The sequence below is a fragment of the Artemia sp. Qi Xiang Cuo genome, chromosome 15, assembly GCF_049724085.1.
Source record: "Artemia sp. Qi Xiang Cuo chromosome 15, ASM4972408v1, whole genome shotgun sequence".
NCBI lineage: Eukaryota > Metazoa > Arthropoda > Branchiopoda > Anostraca > Artemiidae > Artemia > Artemia sp. Qi Xiang Cuo.
Window position 1 is genome coordinate 9259290 of NC_142808.1, and position 20083 is coordinate 9279372.

Genomic DNA, 20083 nt, shown 5'->3' on the forward strand with positions numbered 1-20083 from the left:
CTTTTTATGATTTTCGGTTCGGCTTTCGAGGTAAACACTCCATAAAGCACGCCTGTACAACTCCTTTAAATTCTCTACAGTAGACTCTTGGTTTCGGTTTGATTCCTGCTCCTTGTTTTGGAGGAAAATATATAAAAAAAAAGAAATAATTTATATCTAAATTATAATTGATATTAAATAATTATACTAAATAATTTAATAATATAATTTATTGTATAATTAATTTAATATAATTAAATTAGATTAATTTAATTAATTATATATAATTATAACTAATGTAATTATAATTTATCATTATTAATGTAATTTATATTAAATAATTCATAATTTATAATATCTAAAATGAAGATAAAATTTATGACAATTAGCTTTCTTATAAAGGTACTTATCGCTCCGCTCTCAATATGTATTTTAATTTGTTAGCAAGTCAGGTCATTTTGAAGTGAACCATAGCTTAAAAAAAATAAAAAAAGATACTTCTTAATATGTTCAATTAAAATAACACTTGTGAGGGGCCATATATACGCAAAAAAGTTAAAACTAACTAAATTAAGGGAGGTAAGTGAGAGAAAAGGAGAGTAGAAGAATGAAAAAGGGATAGTTATTATCTTTTAGACCGCCTCATCTTTTATTAATTCATATTAAACTTGCAGCTCTAGACTAATAAGATTTATAATAATTTAAGCTAATAAAATTGAACCAGCATTTAAATATCGGTTCTTGTACCCATATTATGTGCTTAGTATAAATATGTTCACCTTAATGAGTGTGTTCACGGGGAGAAACTCATAGGGGCGTCCTGAGGCTCATTTTATTGGGGGTCGATCTTCGTAGATTTTTAATGAATCGCTACCTGATTTATGCCAGATTTTCTGCAGAAATCAAGAATTTTGCTAAATTTCGGCCGATTTTGCAAAATTACGGCCGAAATTTTCGCCTGCGGCGAAAATTTTACCGAATGCCAAAAAACTGGGGAAGGGGGGGGGGCCTCGGGATGCCCCTGAAAACTCACCCCTCCTCCTTCTCCATATTTATCTGAAAGACCTCTCACTGACAGCTAGACAAATTGGGCATAAGAATGTGTGAAAAAAAGGAATTGTTAAAAGTGATTTAAATTATCCAAAGAGGATTACAAGACTTTGACTTGTCTTGTAAAATCAAAAATTATCTGTTACTTTCTGTTTAAAAAGAAATTCAGTTTTTGACTCGTTTGACCCATTAAAGTCTCTTTCTAAGATAAGATATATTTCAACCAACAAAATATTAAAAACCATTCAATAATAGAATCACAAGTACCAGCAAAGGCTCTATGGCCTGTAAAAGAGGGGATCATGAAACAAAGCTTTTAAACATTTAAATACATAATATATAAAACATTTACTCCTAAAACTAGAGAAAAAAAATAAAGAAGAGACAGAAGGAACAAGAGAAAGAATTCATTTAAATATGAGAAAAACTACAAACTAAATAAGTCGATGTGGAACTGGCGAAAAAGAATAATAATACTAATAAATAAAAAAGATGTACATTTAACAAAGTACAGATTAAAATTGATTTATAAAAAATCAGCCACCAGACGTTTGAAAACCATTGTCTCTTTATATAACCGACTAGAAAAAAAATCAATAAATACACCTATAAAACGAAAAAAAGGACACCTAATGAAAAAACATCCAAATACAAATGAAAAAAATAATATGATAAATAAATAAAAAGTATGTCTAAGCATTCATAAATTAAAACTAAATTAAAAAAAAAATCAACCACCATACGTTTGGATAATCCAGAGGAGTAACAGCCCTGGGCAATAGCTTGAAGGGTAGTCCATTCTCTTGAAGCTAACCAGAGGCTAAAATAAGAAATGTGGCAGGGACTTCTATATTATCAAAATAACGAAGGTAATATGAAGAGCTTTGAGACACAAAAATAGGAGACGGAAATACAAGTGGAAGTATCCCTTGTAGTTGTGCATAAGTAGACTCCAATGTCTTGGTAGACTCCAAGACATTGAACTCCGTGCAAAAGTAGACTCCAAGTAGACTACATGCAAGGGCATAAGGTGAATGGAAATTTAAGAGGGGATTAACAGGAGATGGATTTGCGAACTTTACGACTAGTCTGGTCTTCTCATTAAGAAATGCTATACTACAAAATTTGACTGAAAAGTAGACGTTCGAATGATGGGACAATAAGGAATATAGAATTAGATCAGGGAAAAGAAGAAAAGTTGCGTGATAGAACTAGGGAATGTGTGCTTCAGCTTACGTGAGATGCCGAGATTCCTGGCAATCTTGACTTTTAATGTATTAATTTGAGATTTTTTTGCAGAAACTAAATTCCAGTTGGGAGGGCAAGCTGGGGGCGGGGGGGGGATTGGGGTATGGAGAGGGCAGTTGATGGACGGGGAAAATGAATTACAGTAGGAAAGGGGAGAATGTTGCGAGATTTTTGTTGTAAGAGCCTCGGGATCTTTCAGTGAGTGATCTTTTATTAAGCAATATGCTTCCAACTCGTATGGCTATACTCTAGAACAAGTTTGCAAATTTGAAATATACTTGGACGCCATGAGAAGTGAGTTTATTTTTCTGCTATAAAGCATCATAGTTATCTATCACATGACATGCGTATGTCGTACGTCATCATATGTCATGCTCAATTCGAAGGCAAGAAGCTAAAAGCTTAGGACTAGATTTTGTATTAGATTGTAAAAAAAAATCTCTGAGGGGCTTGGACTGTAGGATAGGACTTTAATAATGTAATCAAGAAACATACCTATACCATTAATGTTCGCAGGCGTTACAGCTAAGTTGTTAAAAAGTCTCTGCTGTAGCTATGCCTCGGGACAAGAAATAAATACTGGAGTTTACATTTTATTTACTTTTTACTTAACAATGAATATAGGGAAATGGTTATTCTTATATTTCTAAACTTCCAGTTAGAATGGTCCAGAAGTTCGTTGTTTATTAGGATTCATCTGACACTGCAATCACAACAGAAAAGAATATTATTCGATCCAGTAGTTTTAACCTAACACGAGTGTGACAGTGTTGAAAAAAAGATTAAATGTTCAAAAAGCTTCTAAAACAGCAAAATCCAAAGTAGCAAGTACAATGTCAGACTACAGAAAAGCAATAAAACAAATATTAATTTGGCGATTAAAATACTGTACATAGGAACAGGGATATCTTTCTGCTGCCGAACTGAAATTATCTTGAATTAAAAGTCTTTTGACATTCTTTCTAGTGACTCCTGTATTGTATTTTGTTGCCAAATTAGGGGCGTTTTTCACTCATCAATGTTCTAAGATCTTACATCTTTTGTCAGAAAACTCTTAAAAGTGAAATCTTTGAATAAAGATCTTACATCTTTGGTCGTTTTTGTGCAAACGTCTTTCATCATTCTGCTCTGATCAGCGGTCTGAGAACAATGATGAGTGGATCATCAAAGTTCTCTCATCATTGTTCTATATGGCAAAACAGTGGAGGTCTTCACACTTTTTGCTAATATCAGTGAGATGTAAGATCTTAGAACAAGGATGAGTTAAGAAACGATAATCTTGGCACAAAGATGTAAGATCTTAGTGCTAAAAAACGGGTCTAATGTCTCTACAAGAAGGAAGAATGAGCCGGTAAAAAACTATAGGCATTTCTGTCCAAAATCCATGATTAGTTTATAATGTCCTCCAAGTCGTCTGAAACATTAACGGTTTTCTTTTTAATTCGTGTAATTTATATGAACAGTTACATTAAGTTAGGCCTTGCAGTTCAAAACCTAATTTAATTCTCGCAGTATTTTCAATTCAAACTTTTTATTTCCTCCGAATACGAAGAGTAAAAAAGAAATAAATAAAAATAATAACCGCTAATAAGGTGCTCTATATATAATAAGGTATGCTATTTTAATAAGGTGCTCTTCGGATAACCCCTAGGGTAACCTTTATAGTATACTGACTCCTTCATAGCATCGTCATTCTCTTACAGACTTTGTGGGTAAAATTTTGATAGAGAAGAAACTTCAGTAAGACTAATGTTATTTAATATGAAAGTAGCAGGAACTACCCTATGCCTATAGTCGAATCGCATAATAAATTCCTGACTTCATCCAAAACTTCGAGTCTAGCAGTTGAGCCTCATCTAATTTAGGTCAGCTTAAAACAGGGCTTATTAAAACGCATCTCACTTGTTATGATTGTCTTCGGTCTTCATTTTCATTACTATTTCCTCAGCTGTTGCGAAAACCATAAACTGTAAACTTTTTACTATTTTGTTGTTAAATAAAATTCACCAAGATGCAAGGCTTGAGTCTTAAAGGCATGTCTAAACACCCATCCGTAAGTTAATATTTGGCTTATTTAATTCATCATTTTTCGATAAGCCCTGGCAGCTGTCAACTAGTTTTCTTAATTTGCTTAGCTAGGCCTAGATGCCTTTTCAACTGGCAAATTGAGAGTAATTTACCTAGGATGTATTATTCTAATTGCTTCTGGGAAAAATTACATTTTTAGCATTTGAAGGGCTAAAAGGAATCAAAACAGCCATTTCATAAAACAGTGTTCACAAGCATGTCTAGCTAGAATCCCATGTCTGCCAAAATCCAATGTCTAGGCAATGACCCCTCACAAGTAAAATTCAGTGCTTTGCTAAAACTACAAATTTAGTTTCAAATTGTCATTTCTAGACAATCAAGAGAGCTTATACAGGCAAATTTTTTAAATTGTTATAAGATAGCCTAATGGATGAGATAGGCTAAGCAAAAGAATTGCCTTAGTGTGCTTCACTATTATGTCTGGTGTTGCATATTTGCCTAAAATGAAAAAAAATAATTAATGAGAAAACAGAAATTAAATTTCCGTTTACAAAGGTGAATGAAAATGATGAAAATAGTGGAACTTGACACATTCTGATTGGCTGTAATCGAAAATCCTAGACATCCAGTTCTAGACTCTAGAACTCAATGTCTAGCCAAGCGCCTTATCTAGTGTGTCTAGCTAAGCGCTGAATTTTACTTGTGAATGGTTGTTGCCTAGACATTGAATTCTGTCCAGACACGTGTCTAGACATAGGATTATAGCTAAACATGCTTGTGAACACTGCTTAACCAAAAGTTTTAACGCATATTTATAAAATATCTATCTAGTGAGAAAAATTTGATATTTGTAGCTAATTCTGAAATGGTAGGCTAATTGCTAGTTTCCTTTGTCTTAATAGCCTAGCAAAATGTCAGGGCTGTTCTTTTGCACAAAGATCTTACATCAAAGATCTCACATCTTTCTGCAAAGATTTCTGTTATTTTAACTTGTCATTGTTCTAATTCTTACAGCTCAATGATGTTAGCACAAAGTCTGAAAGATGCCATCTTTCTGCCATATAGAACAATGATAGGCATAAGAGAACTTTGATGATATGCTCATTATTGTTATCAGACCACTGATCAGAGCAGAATGATGAAAGACATTTACAAAAGAATGCCATAAGATCTTAAATTCTGGGTTCACATAGCTGATTTCAGGAGCTGATTTACAAATCAGTGCCAATTTTAAAAGAAATGGGTGTCAATTTGAGCTTGAAAAATTTTCTAGATTTCTGTGCTGATTTACAAAATCAGTGCTGATTTTCATCATGATCATCACAAAAAAATAGGGATACAAGTAAAGAGTCAGTCAGAGGTATATGTGGTGAAAGACCCCACTAGTCTACTGAGCTGAGAACTAAGATGAGATCAATCAAGCATCTATTAATAAACTCAAGTTGACTATTTGTGTCCATGATTTTTTGTTTTGAAAATTTTGCACAATAAATTTTTCTTACTGCTATTGTTTGTCCACTGATGCTGAAATCGGTTCCCAAAATCAGCTATGTGTGCCTAGCCCTTTAGTGTTAAGATTTCAATTTTAATTGTTCTTTGTCAAAAGGTATAAGATATTAGCACATAGATAAGCAAAAGAGCAGCCCTGTTATTTACCTTAATTACCTTAAATCGCACTTGCTAGTGATAGGACAAATCCTGTGTCCGCCAGCTTCAGTGATGATAGTTAATCATCATCTGTGGCGTCCCAAATGGTGCACCACGATTTGTTGAGCCACTCCCTATCCACTGATGACTTGAACGCATCCATGGTGGTAGAGGTTACTGTTTTTTCACTAAGGGAGTTCTGCAAGCTGACAACTCTATTTGAGAAGAACTTGTTCCTTAGTCTGGTGTTGGCTCGTTTTCGGAAAAGCTTTTGAGAATGACCACAAGTTCTGTTTGAATTGTCCGGTTTGAAAACAATTTTGCAGAAATTTTGAAAACAATTTTGCAGAAATTTTTAAAAAGACCTAGAAACCCTTCAAAATTACCATCATTTTCAAGAGGTTTCAGGCTCTTTTTAAAAATTCCACAAATTTTTTTTCAAGCTTGTGGAAGGAGTAAAAAAGGAGAACCACAAAGACATTATCTAAGATGAGAGACAAGCCTTGTGATGAATGTTTAAAGGAGCTTAAATCATTTACTTTGGTTTACCAACAAAAAAGAGCTGATATGCTTATGACATAAGCTTGTTTCACAAGACCCCTTCCCCCCAATTCATTTGCCAATTTCTCAAAATATTGAAACTGATGAGGAGACATTCAAAAAAGCTGTTTAAACCATCTGACAAAACTTGACACACAACAGTTTTTCTCCTGCTGTTTAGTAAACAACTGGAATAGTCTGTCAAATAAAACAGTCTCAGCATCCAATAATGTAGTGTTCAAGAAGTCATTGGATGTTGAATGGAATGGTGTTCCCTGGAAGTACTTGTGGGATACATTTGATGCTTAATTATTCACATCATCAAGTATAGAGCATGTAACAGATCATGATAGATCTCAATTTGCTCAAAAGTACAAATTATGGTAATTAATGTAAGGTTAAAACATTTTACTATTAAGACTAAGGAAAATAATAATTACTATGTTGCTTGGATTTAATGTTATATGTTTTAATGGGTACTTCAGTAGTAGCTGGGCAACAAGCAAGATATTATATAGAGAAGATGCTTAAGAAACTAGTCAAACAGGTTTCTTCAATAGATAATTGGATTGCAAAGTGTGGTTTGTCATTGTGTTTACAATACTTAAACTGTTGTTTTTTTAAGTTTAGGGGTGAAAGTGTACCTAGGTTAGGTTATATATTTAGTATATGCTATGCTCTGTCACCCCTCCCCCTCTAATGTGCAAACATATAGCCAGAATTTGTTTCTAAACTATTATATTTGTATCCTATTTTGTTAGCATTAATTAAACTTCACTTTTTGCATGTTTCCTGACTACTACTGAAGTACCTTTTAATGTTATAATATTGTATATTATTTAGACTTAACATTAGGATTCAGTGAAAGCTAACTTTACAAAGAAAAGAAAATATAAAGAAAAGAAAAGCAAGAAAAGGGTAAGATGCTATTAATTTAGACCTAGTCCTAAGTCTTTAATTAGCATAGTTTAACAAAAAAATTCAGCACCAAAATGATAAAACATTAGACTACCTTTATTACCTTAATTTGTACTTTGGAGCAAAATAAGGTCCAATGCTAAATCTGTTCAGCTCTTTTGTTGAGATGGCAATTAAAATATTTTACACAAAATATAAAAAAAGAAGGTTGTGACTGACAAAACTTCTCCACAAATTTGTGAATGCCTTTGAAATTTACATTAATCTTTATGAAGAAGCATAATTTGCTGCACTCTAAATCTTAATTTTACTAAGCATTCTCTGAGTGCTAATATTTACAGGAAAATTCACTGGAACTAGGTTATGCATCTAATTAGCAGATATAAACACAGGCCTTTGTTTAGTTTTTTACCATGTTTTCTTTTGTATACATTGGACAATTTCATATTATATAAATTTGCATTTATTTTGCAAGCAAGGCTGAGAAAAATCATCAGAATTTGCAAAGCTGCTGTTATTTTCTGAAAAATGCATATGGAAGAATTAAGGGTAATTCCTAATTCAATTTAACTAGAATTTATGATTATTCTGGAAAATGTTGACCAGATTTAAATGTATTGGAAAGATCTAGGCAGTGGTGTAATTTTGTGAAAAAGGGGGGGGGGGAAGTTGGAGCCCAAATCAAGTAAAAACTGAAGAATGAGCAATAGAGTACCATAAGGACAAATGTATACTAAAGAAAACTGACCTGTTTCTCTAGATGCTTGAGTTATACAGACTTACTTTTGACAAGATTTTTGTAGAAACTAAATATTACCTGGGGAGAGCTGCAAACCAGGGTCTGTGGAGAAGTTGCCCCCCTGCCCCAAAGCAAATTACACCCCTGGATCTAGAGGCATATTAAAAGATTTAATGATAAACTTTTACCTCCTGCTTCTTCTGAATTATTTGCTTCAATGCAGTTTCAAGATCTGGCAGAATTCTGAAAGGTGTTGTGATTGTCTTAGCCACTAAATAAGGATTACACCCCTGAACAAACCATTCCTGGAACAAAAATCTCAGCTGTAAATAAGCAGTGTCCAAGGAATGAGTGGAAATCATGAACAATATCTATTTAAGGACTTTGTTTAATTCTGACATATAATGAAAGCAAAACTGGCAACTTTTTTAAACTTTGAAAAGTCTCATCACTGACATTTTCAGTGATCTTGAAATTTCCAGAATTGTGTAAAAGATATAGTAATTAGAAGATTCATGTGGAAGTTTCAATAACACTCGAAGACATTGGTCCTACCCTATTTGCAGCATTTGATAAATAAAACACAAATACAGGGCTTGGCAATTTTTTGGCTAAACTGTAGGGGTGATATTCTTGTTTAATATCAATTATTAACATGATTATTGAACTTGTATTTGCTCAGGAAGTGTTCCATGCTTGATTTTTTGTCAAGGCTGTTTTTATGTCATGTTAGACATCCAGCTTATTCCTGGTTTTGTCTTTATATGCAGAAGAGCTGAAAATCCACCTTTGCAGAGGCAAGTAGAAGCAAATGGCCCAAGTATTTGAAAACAAAGCATGAACACTTTCTAATCTTAACGATGTCTGTTGGTGGTTCAGTGGGTTTTACCTTAGCTGGTTAATATGGGACCCAGAGATCAAACACTGCTGTAGCAACATCAAGAAATGTTATTAATCCTCTTACTTTATTTACTGATCTTAATATGTTACTTGCTAAAATTGAGGTAATGATTTATATAAACTATATCATGCATTAAGGAGTAATTTCATAATTCTAATAAATAATCTTGTGCTGGGAATGTCAACAACATCTAAGGATATGTAGAATAACTTTTGAACTGAATCACCTTTGTATTTTAAGAATTCCAGTAAAAGATGTTGAATTTACATTTAAGTGCTTGGAGATGGTTATTGATTCCCTCCCTTAGATTATATATTGTTCCCATTCCAGATTCTTTAGTTTTGATAGAAAGTTGTTCAAATATGTCAAAGTTTCTAAGTTTTGCTTTATTGTGCCAGTGTTGCAACTGTGATATGGAAACCTAGATATTCTCCCATGTTCAATACTGGCTATTTCCTTTGCACTTTGGAGCAAAATAAGCTCTAATGCTGGATATGTTTGGCTCTGTTGTTACTAATGGCTACTGTTTATATACATTGTACAGATTATGGCCAAGTGACTTGCCTTCCAATGATCAACTCTTCTTTATATTTATATATTTTCAGCCTAGCTGTAGGAATGACGGATAGGCAGTCCTATTTGTATCTTGAAGGTTTGGCTCCCCATTCTTTGTCAAATCTCCCATTGAAGACATCAGCTGATGCTGTATGCTCAGACATTCCAAGCATTGACAACTCTTTGGCTAAAAAAAGAATAACATCTGATTCTGTGGATGACTAAAGGCTTTTGAAGCTTCTTTGAGCGACCCTGTGTTTGTCTTTGGTTGGCAACCTCAGTGAACAGCTTGTTTTTGGTTTGGTTGATATACTTGTTTGTTTATAGTTTGCCACTGCACCTGCATCAGAAAATTAATGATGGTGGCTTTAGATTAAATAGCCTTTTACTATGTGGTTTCTTGCCTAGTCTGAAAATGCATTTAGGTACCTACTCTGCACAACTTGAATTATCTGTATGTCACTTTTATAACAGACCAGCAAAGCCAAGTACCAAAGTTGAGGACTGGTCTCTTGAGTGCTTTGTATAGGTTCAGGAAGATTTTACATGACTAGCTTGTGATAGTTCTTCTGATACTCTAAGACTTGATTTGGCTTTGGGGACTGTTGGTGTGGAATATTCTTGAAATATTAGAAAAACCAGATTAGTGGTCTGATCTGACTGCTTGTTTAATTGCTGAAAATTAATTACTCAAAAAGTATGTGTAAGGTAAATTTTATTTACATTTTTTAATTTAGAAATTGCAAAAAACTCACATTAAAAAGAAGCTTTTCAAATGTTTGCAATGACTTTAAATGCATTGATACAAGGTTACTGAAAAGTCATAACATGTTATGAATTTTAGTTTTATAATTCAGAAATTAGTTTATAATTAATTTTAGTTTTATAGTTAATTAAATTAATTTTAATTTTAGTTTTTAGAAATTAATTTTAGTTTTATAATTCAGAAATTAGCCATCACTGTTTGCATTGGACACATCCAACTTCACTGAAACACAATTGCTGATCAGAGAAATTGACAGAAATTACTCTCTATGGTATCCATTGGAGTGTGTATCTTAACTAGGCCTTTGAGAGTCAAACATTTCATAAGCATCAATACCTTGAATTTCTTGTTTAGCTCTACTAAAAAATGAGAAAAAAAGAGTCAAATTGTGGAAACAGAAGTCATCAGTTCCCCATCAGGACAGTTCACCAGCTCTCACTGTATTAAAATGCTTGTAGTCAAGTAAAACCATACCAGTATTAGATCACTTGCAACCTTTGGCTTGTGGTCCATACAACTTCTATCTATTGTACCACTGCCAGAGGTACAGCTTGGTTTTGAGTTTGGGGGAGGAGTATAAAGAATGTGGGGGTTATAAAGAATATACCAACAAAATTGTAGAGTGTGCTGACACATAAATTAAATTAAACTAAAAACATGAGCTAAATTCCAAGGTGTCATCACTGTGTTCTAACAACTTGGAATTTTCGGAAGGTGAGTCCCCCTTCCCCTGCCTGTAGCTGTGCCCCTGGCTACTACTAACAATACACTGCAACACCAAGCTGCCTGAGGCCAATACAGCTATGCACACTTCCATTCCAATCTATTCAAAGCCTTCCTGTTTACACCCTCCCAGGAAGTTCCAATTACCCCTAAATCTTTCCTTATGACCTCCCACCCAATTCATGGACATCAGATCATGGGTGTAGGCAGCATATTGTCTAGGGGGGAGTGGTTGATAGTGTGATGGAGGGCCTTTTATCAACTGCTTTTCCAACCATCTGCTTTTTCAGTCATATCTAATGTAAATTTGAAGGTCTAGGGGGGGCAGATGCCTCCCCTCCCTTCGCCCATGCATCAGATCTGTATTAAGAAGAAGAAAAGTTAAGACATTCAAAGCTGTGAAAAATAAATTACTATGCATTATGAAGAATCAAGGTGACTCTGCTGCACCTCTGGCAGTGGAAAATTTACTTGAGGTGATGTAGTGATAGAGGAATGTGGATATTGATAGGGATTTTAATTAAATATTTTTAAAAAGAAGCTATTTTTGCATTCTCATTATTTTTATAGCCATGTCTTGTATTTTGTGTCCTGATGTAGTCACAAATTTGGAAACTGTATGAGCTCATAAAATGTATGTATAGCCTATGTGTAAACACAAGACACTGAAAAGTCCCAAGTTGGCCAAATTCCAAATGCATCTCAATAACTGAGAATAAGTGGCTTATCTAGATTTTTCCTTTTAGCTCATCCCACTCTTTATATTTTGTGGTGGCGGTGTTGTTGGTGCTGGCTTCTACTTGATGAGACTAGCTGCCAGGAATCCAGATGTCTCATGGCAAAAGAAATCTAACACTGAACCATGGCAAGAGTATTCTGACAAGCAATACAAAGTAAGTCTAGTGTTTTAAAAATCAAGTTGTATTTTAGGCCCAATTTTAGAGACTTGTAAATTAGTTATATGCTAATTGTTATTATATGTAATTAGTTGAAGGAAAATGGGACAGACATTTTCTACAAAATCTAAGTGATTTTGAAGAAATTGACACAGGTGGGTGCAAAGTGAATATAAATTGATAAATTAATATAACATAATTATATAAATATAACAATATAATAAACATATAGATATAATTAATATATATAATAATATAATATAAATAATATAATAATAAATATATATATAATAAATATAAATAGAATAATATAATTAATTAATCGAATAAATAATATGGTACTTGTGCATTATATCCTAGACAGTGCTATAGACTGTACAAGGAAATACTACAGGGAACCAGTCAAATGGGTATTTGCAATGGATAAATGGATTGCAAAGCATGATTTCTTATTGCATTTACAATATTTAAACTGTTGTTTTTTGGGGTTTAGGGGGGAATAAGGTACCTAGGTTAGGTTATGGATTTAATATATGCTATGCTTTCCCAACCAAAGTATTGGAAGCTCTTCTTGTGAGAAGTAGAAGATGAGGTGTATTGAATGATGCTAGTCTTTGATGAACTTTGTGTCTATACTCCCTAAAAGTATTGAGGCTCTATTCATTAGGTTCAAATGAGTCCATTACTATATCAGAATTCCGTTAACACACCAGAAGATCCTGCTTATTGTAATACAAGATACAGAGTTTATGGTATTTCTGGAATGTCTGCTACAAGTTTTTGCTATTAAATTAGCTTTTAGTAGACCATTTTTGGCAAATGCCTTAAATCTTTGTGTGACAGACACCAGAGTTGTCTAAAATGTCTTTAGTTACTATATGTCTTTAGTATCTAACAAGAACAAAAACTATATAGTAAAACATTTTTAATTTATTTGTACACCAGTTTAATTGCAAGATACTCTTTTCTGTTTCAAAATTCTTTTGGGGGGAATTGTATATTTTTAAAATAATACTTATTTTACATGTTTAATTTATGAACTTATTTATTAACCTATTCATTTTATATTAAATTATGATGAAGTCCTTGTTTTGTTAGCTACTCGTCCTACAGCCCCTAATATATTGCTAAAGATTTGTGTGAGTTATGCTATAGGCATTCTGCACAAATCCAAAGGCAGATTTGTTTATGGGTTTTCAAATAAGTAAATACAACTAATTAGATTAAGTGAAAATAAACTGTCCTTTGTGAGGGAATTCTGTTACTATTTTTTATTCATGCTTTATATTATTATTAAGGGTCCTCCCCTGGATAGGGCCTTGGTGCCACAGGTCTGTCTTAGGCTTGGCTTTGTGTAATTACCCATAGGACAACTATCGTCTGACTTTCATTCACATAGATTTGACCAAAAGAAGTAGGTTAAATTATGCTTAAAAATTCTGGTATTCTTTTATAAAACTACATTTTCAAATTCTTAAGACCCCTCCCCCTCAAATGCAAAGAAAATAAAGTTCTCTATCTTATCTATTCCATTTCCTTTTTGCTTAAAGAAATGAGAATACATTCTGCATGTTAGTATTCCATACTAACATGCATTTACTTGATTGGCATTTACTTGATGATGCTTATATTTGCCTTACTTTTTATGATTTGCTAAGGTTTTTGTGAAAATGGCTTTTGTGTTTTTGAATTTCATTTGCTTTTACATTTTAATTTCCAATTTAGCCAAAGCTTTAAATGCCTAGAAACTGGCATTTTTTGTTTTGGCATTTTTTTTTGGCACTATTTGATTTAATATTTCACTTTTAGCGTTTTATTTACTAGAAAGTGAACTGAGAAAGTTCATCAAGCTTTTGCAAATAAAACGAAAAGTTTGGCTGAAAATTTCAAGTTACTATAACGTGAGCAGTAACAGACCATCAGGTTCAGGAAGGTGAGGCCTGAACTGTCAAAACAATGAAGTAGGCTGAAATCATCTAGACTAACAAAATTTTTTATGAAAATTTCACATCTCTGTTTCCAACCATGATTCCCAACATGGGGCACATGCCCCATCAGTGGGGAATGGCAATATTTTTTTTTGGGTCATAGGCAGGATGTGCACCCTTTGGCTGAATATACATTAGAGCCTTAATTAAAAAAAATCATATGGGTGACATCACATTTTTATGCATTTAATGGGCCAAAAGGATATATGATAGTATTGCAATAATGTCATGCATTGTATAAGAGGTGTTTTATACATGCAATATTTCTGATTAGCATAATTTATGCCAAGAGCAATACCAGGAAAAATAACAATTTGGTGTACCAAATATCAATGGTCTTTTAAGCTTTCTCCAGGAGAATATATGTAAAAATTTGAACAACGAAATTTAAATATCACAAGGATGCATCAGGATTTTAGAAGTGTCTAGGTGGGCATGTCCCAAAATTAGTTATGAACCACTTTTACAAGAAGAAAAGTAAACTCCAGCATTAAAAATACAACATCAACATGAGTAATACAAAATAACATGAGTAATCAACATGAGTAATAACATCAACATGAGTAAGCAATTTTAATAAACAGCTGCATCATACAATCTGGGAAAAAATAAATGAATCATCATACTTTGCAAGTGGCAAGCCTTTTACCTTGGAGTGTTCCAACTGGGGGGGTTACAAGCCAAAATGTTACATGATTCCATCTTAGAAGTCAAAAGCATGAGCTGTCAAGTTCGAATTTCTTGCCAGAAATTCTTTTGTAGATATCTAAGAACAAAGAATTCTTAAAGTAGTTTTATAGTCAACTTTTTAGTGAACTAAGAATCCGTTCATAAAAAAAGACAGTTCAAATTTAACTAAGAATTACAATAAAAAAACGGCAAAATCTAATTATTAGTTAACTATTGAAGTAAATCAAACGAGGCTTAGAGTGTCTTGGAAATTAAAACAAAATCATACATTTTTGTATGCAAAAAGATTACTATTAATAGTCAGTCAGGACTGGTCTTCCAGATATGGTAGGAATTGGACAATTATTTCCACCAACCATTTTTTCCTATAATTGATATGTGGTTATTGGGTTATTTGTATTAAATACTTTTGCAAAGTATTACTACACAGGCAAGAAACGTTTTGCCAACCTGTTGGGAATGGTCTTGTTTCAAACAAGTTTATAAGCCTTTTCCCTGTGTTTGTCTTTGATTTTTATTCCCATCCTTGATAGTTAATGATAATCAGATTGTCAGATTGGCATTATTTCTTCTGAATGATGCTGAGTGGATTTTCCAATTACCCCCCAAAATTCGATTTTTCATAGCATGGAGAAAAATTGTATTGTTTTTGTGCCAGAACATAAGAAGAAATCTGTATTACTGATCCTAATAACCTATGTGAACTATTTTTAGTCCATAATGCACAACAGAGCACAAGTCGTGTTTATCTTTCCTAAATTTTACTCAACAAAACTATGGTGCTCTCTCCAGAAGCGTTACAAGTCAAAATGTTTAGAGGGTGGGGGGTGGGTTTTACCTGCTGATTTGGAGGATATTGCTATTAAGATTGCTTCTTTTTTTACTGAATAATGGTGATCTTCTTTCATTGATTTCAAGTCATATAAATATATGACTTGAAATCAATGAAAAAAGATCACCATTATTCAGTAAAAAAAAAGAAGCATACCCTATATGTAAGCCCTTGCCTCTCTCACAAAAGAGTTTTCCTTTAAAAACTGGAGTTTTCTTTTCATTCTTTTGATTATGCAAACTAAATTTGACAATCCAAAGCATGTATGATTAGGGCTTGTTGTTAGCTTAAGGAGCCCTAGATGGTCAATAATTTTGAACAAAAGTTTCCGACACTTGATTGACGTGTGCTTCAATCAACCCTTCAGTCTTGACCAATGCTAATGCAACACACTGCTTTTGATCAAAATGATTGAGTGATTCAAGCTTTCTATCAATCACTATCAGTGCTTGACTCAAGGGTCAAACAGGTTCCTAGACGGTCAATCATGCTTGAGTCAATTAACTGACATAAGCTTTTGATCAAAATGATTGACCGTCTAGGTCCTCTTTTACAGTTGTTGGTTCTTCTATTATTAACTAAAAAAAACAAGTTTTTTTTAACTGAAAGTAAGGAGCGACATTAAAACTTAAAACGAACAGAAATTATTCCGTATATGAAAGGGGCTTTCCCCTCCTCAACGCCTCACTCTTTACGGTAAAGTTTTTTATTGTTTAAAAAATAAAGTTGTGAGACAGAGTCAAACTTTAGAGTAAAGAACGAGGCGTTGAGGAGGGGAAAGCCCCTTTCATATACGGAATAATTTCTGTTCGTTTTAAGTTTTAATGTTGCTCCTTACTTTCAGCTAAAAAAACTTGTTTTTATAGTTAATTTCTAGATGTTTTTGAATTAATCCAGCTTAGATTTTGACTCACCGTACATGAATAATCGACGAAATTTGCGAAAAAACGAAATTCGCATATTAATTTTCCTTTTTTGGCTAATTGGCTTTCTCGAAATTTAGTTCTGACGTAACTTACGAATTAACTTACGCAACGAGTTTCTATATTCGTATGTTTTTATTACGTATATTAGGGAGTTCGCTCCCTGGTCAATACCTCGCTCTTTACGCTAAAGTTCAAATTTTGTTCGGATCACAAACCCCTGAATCACAAAGGCCGGTTAGTTAGAATAGATAGCTCTTTTGAAAGTACTAAAAAAACTTTAGCGCGAAGAGCGAGGTATTGGCCCCCTCATATACGTAATAATTTCTGTTCGTTTTAAGTTTTAATGTTGCTTCTTACTTTCAGTTGAAAAAACTTGTTTTTTTATTTAATTTCTGATCGTTTTTTAAGTAATGCTGGGAAATATGGCGACAACTTCATAGAAATCTCCCTTTCCCCCAAGGCAATATCCTCCATGGAAAGATCCTCCCCCATAACCCCTACTACATAACCCCTAGGAGCGACCCGGCTCAATGGTAACCGAAACTCTAGAAAACGGTATTTTGATACCAATAGATACGTCAATAGAATCATATTTTAATGCTGATTTCAAATATATAAGTTTCATCAAGTTTAGTCCTACCCATGAAAAGTTGCGCGCCTGAGAAAATTTGGTTGATTTTCGAAAAAAAGGGAAACATCCCCTAAAAGCTATAGAATCTTAATGAAAATCACACCATCATATTCAGCGTATCAGAGAACCCTACTGCAGAGCTTTCAAGCTCCTATCTGCAAAAATGTGGAATTTTGCATTTTTCGCCAGAAGAATGATCACGGATGCGTGTTTATTTGTTTTTTTTTGTTTTGTTTTTTTTCAGGGGTGATCGTATCGACCCAGTGGTCCTAGAATATCGTGAGAGGGCTCATTGAAATGGAAATATAAAAGTTCTAGTGCCCTTTTTAAGTGACCAAAAAAATGGAGGGCAACTAGGCCCCCTCCCATGATCATTTTTTCCCCAAAGTCACCCGATCAAAATTTTGAGATAGCCATTTTGATCAGCATGTTCAAAAATATGATAAGTATGTCTTTTAGGATGACTTAATCCCCCGAAGTTCCCGGGGGGAGGGCTGAATGTTATGAACTTTACCTAATGTTTACATATAGTATTGGTTATTGGGAAGTATACAGACGTTTTTCAGGGGGATTTTTTCTGGTAGTGGGGGGGGGGGTCTGGGGTTATGTTGGAGGGTCTTTCCATGGGGGAAGGGACATTGCTATGAAGGGGACGCCGGATTTCCCAGCATTATTTAAAAAAAAGATCAGAAATTAAATATAAATAAAACAAGTTTTTCAACTTCAACAGTAGCAATATCAAAACTTAAAACGAACAGAAAATATTACATATATGATTGGGTTCACCCCCTAGTCAATACCTCGCTCTTTCAGCCAAAGATTTTTTAGTACTTTCATAAGAGCTATTTATTTTAATTAACGGCCTTTGTGACTAAGCGGTCATTTTTAAAGAATTGGAACAAAATTCGAACTTTAGCTTAAAGAGCAAGGTCGCTAGCTTAATTGACTAGGGGGCGAACCCCCTAATATACGTATTAAAAATATATGAATATAGAAGTTCGTTACGTAAGTTAATTCGTAAGTTACGTATATTTATTAGTAATAAAAACGTTTGTAAATAAAATTAAACAAGTTTCGAGAAAGCCATTTAACCGAATAAAAGTAAAATCAATATGCAAATTTTGTTTTAACTATTCATGTACGGTGAGCCAAGATCAAAATCTGTATTAATTCAAAAACGTTCAAAAATTAAATAAAAAAAACTTTTTTCAACTGAAAGTAAGGAACGATGTTAAAACTTAAAACGAACAGAAATTATTCCGTATATGAAAGGGGCTGTCCCCTCCTCAACGCCTCGCTCTTTACGCTAAAGTTTGACTTTCTCACAACTCTATTTTTTAAATAATAAAAAACTTTAGCGTAAAGAGCGAGGCGTTGAGGAGGGGACAGCCCCTTTCATATACGGAATAACAGACCCGGACCCCCCTCGGACCCCGGACCCGGCCTTTGTGACTAAGGGATCATTTTTAAAGAATTGGAACAAAATTCGAACTTTAGCGTAAAGAGCGAGGTGTTGATTAGGGGGCAAACCCCCTAATATACGTATTAAAAATACATGAATATAGAAGTTCATTATGGAAGTTAATTCGTAAGTTATGTATATTTATTACTAATAAAAACGTTTGTAAATAAAATTAAACAAGTTTCGAGAAAGCCATTTAACCGAATAAAAGTAAAATTAATATGCAAATTTTGTTTTAACTATTCATGTACGGTGAGCCAAGATCAAAACCTGCATTAATTAAAAAACGTTCAAAAATTAAATAAAAAAACAAGTTTTTTCAACTGAAAGTAAGGAGCGACATTAAAACTTAAAACGAACAGAAATTAGTCCGTATATGAAAGGGGCTGTCCCCTCCTCAACGCCTTGCTCTTTACGCTAAAGTTTGACTTTCTCACAACTCTATTTTTAAACAATAAAAAACTTTAGCGTGAAGAGCGAGGCGTTGAGGAGGGGACATCCCCTTTCATATACGCAATAATGGACCCCGGACCCCGATTCCCTAGAAAAAAATCCTCCTGAAAACCCAAACCCCGACCCTCCCCCCTAGAAAAAAAATCCCCTGAAAACCCTGAAAAAAAAACCTACGATCACCCCTGAAAAAAAAAAAAAAATGAACACGCATCTGTGGATCTTTCTTCTGGCAAAAAAAATAAATACAAAATTCCACATTTTTTGAGATAGAAGCTTGAAATTTCTACAGTAGGGTTTTCTGATACGCTGAATCTGATGGTACATTTCTTATTAGAGCTCTATGACTTTTAGGGGGTGTGTCTCTTCTTTTTCGAAGATATGGTAAACATTGTCTGGCATGTAACTTTTGATAGGTAATATAAAAATTAATGAAACTTGATATATTTAAAATCAGCATAAAAATCTGATTCTTCTGATGTATCTATTTGTGTCAAAATTTCGTTTTTTAGAGTTTCGATTACTGTTGAGCCGGGTCGCTTCTTACTTACAGTTCGTTACCACGAACTGTTTGATAGTGAGTAATTAGTTGTATAGAAATTTGGGTAACTTGTTTTTTCTTTTTCAGTTCTGGATGCCAACAATGAAGTTTACTCCTTCTCCAGCTCCCAAATATACAGAGTCAGAATAATCGAACCTCTTATTAGCCATAAAGTAGGCATTGACTGAGTTTATTTACCTTATCCATTTTGTTTGTGGAATATTCGTTATTTATCCCTTTAAGATCTGTGGATTAGTTAAATCATTCTATTTTATTTTTAATAAAGAGCTGTTCAAAATTTTTTACTATTACTTTATAACTGATAAAAAATGGTAGTTTAGGTTTACTGATTATATTAAGCAGCAAATTGTATTGGCAGAGTAGGTCCAGTGCCGTGATTTCGTCAGAATCTGGGGGAGAGGGACAAAGTTGAGCTGATTCTCCCAAGTGAAGTGAAAATGACAGTGAAAAGTAAGCCATATAATGGCATAAAGGCAAAGGTATACTAAAGAAAACTGATCTGTTTCTGGGGATGCTTGATTTATGTAGGCATATCTTAGTTTTGACAAGATT

At 33.6% G+C, this 20083-nt stretch overlaps 1 protein-coding gene across 1 annotated transcript; it reads left to right on the top strand.

Moving 5' to 3' along the window:
• Positions 1 to 4194: 4194 nt before the first annotated feature.
• On the top strand, positions 4195 to 19808 carry ND-MLRQ (NADH dehydrogenase (ubiquinone) MLRQ subunit). Its single transcript, XM_089101910.1, has 3 exons — positions 4195 to 4330; positions 11841 to 11987; positions 19598 to 19808. Exons 1-3 carry the CDS (start codon positions 4289 to 4291, stop codon positions 19658 to 19660), a joined length of 252 nt encoding a protein of 83 aa, XP_088958036.1. The 5' UTR covers positions 4195 to 4288; the 3' UTR covers positions 19661 to 19808.
• Positions 19809 to 20083: the final 275 nt, after the last annotated feature.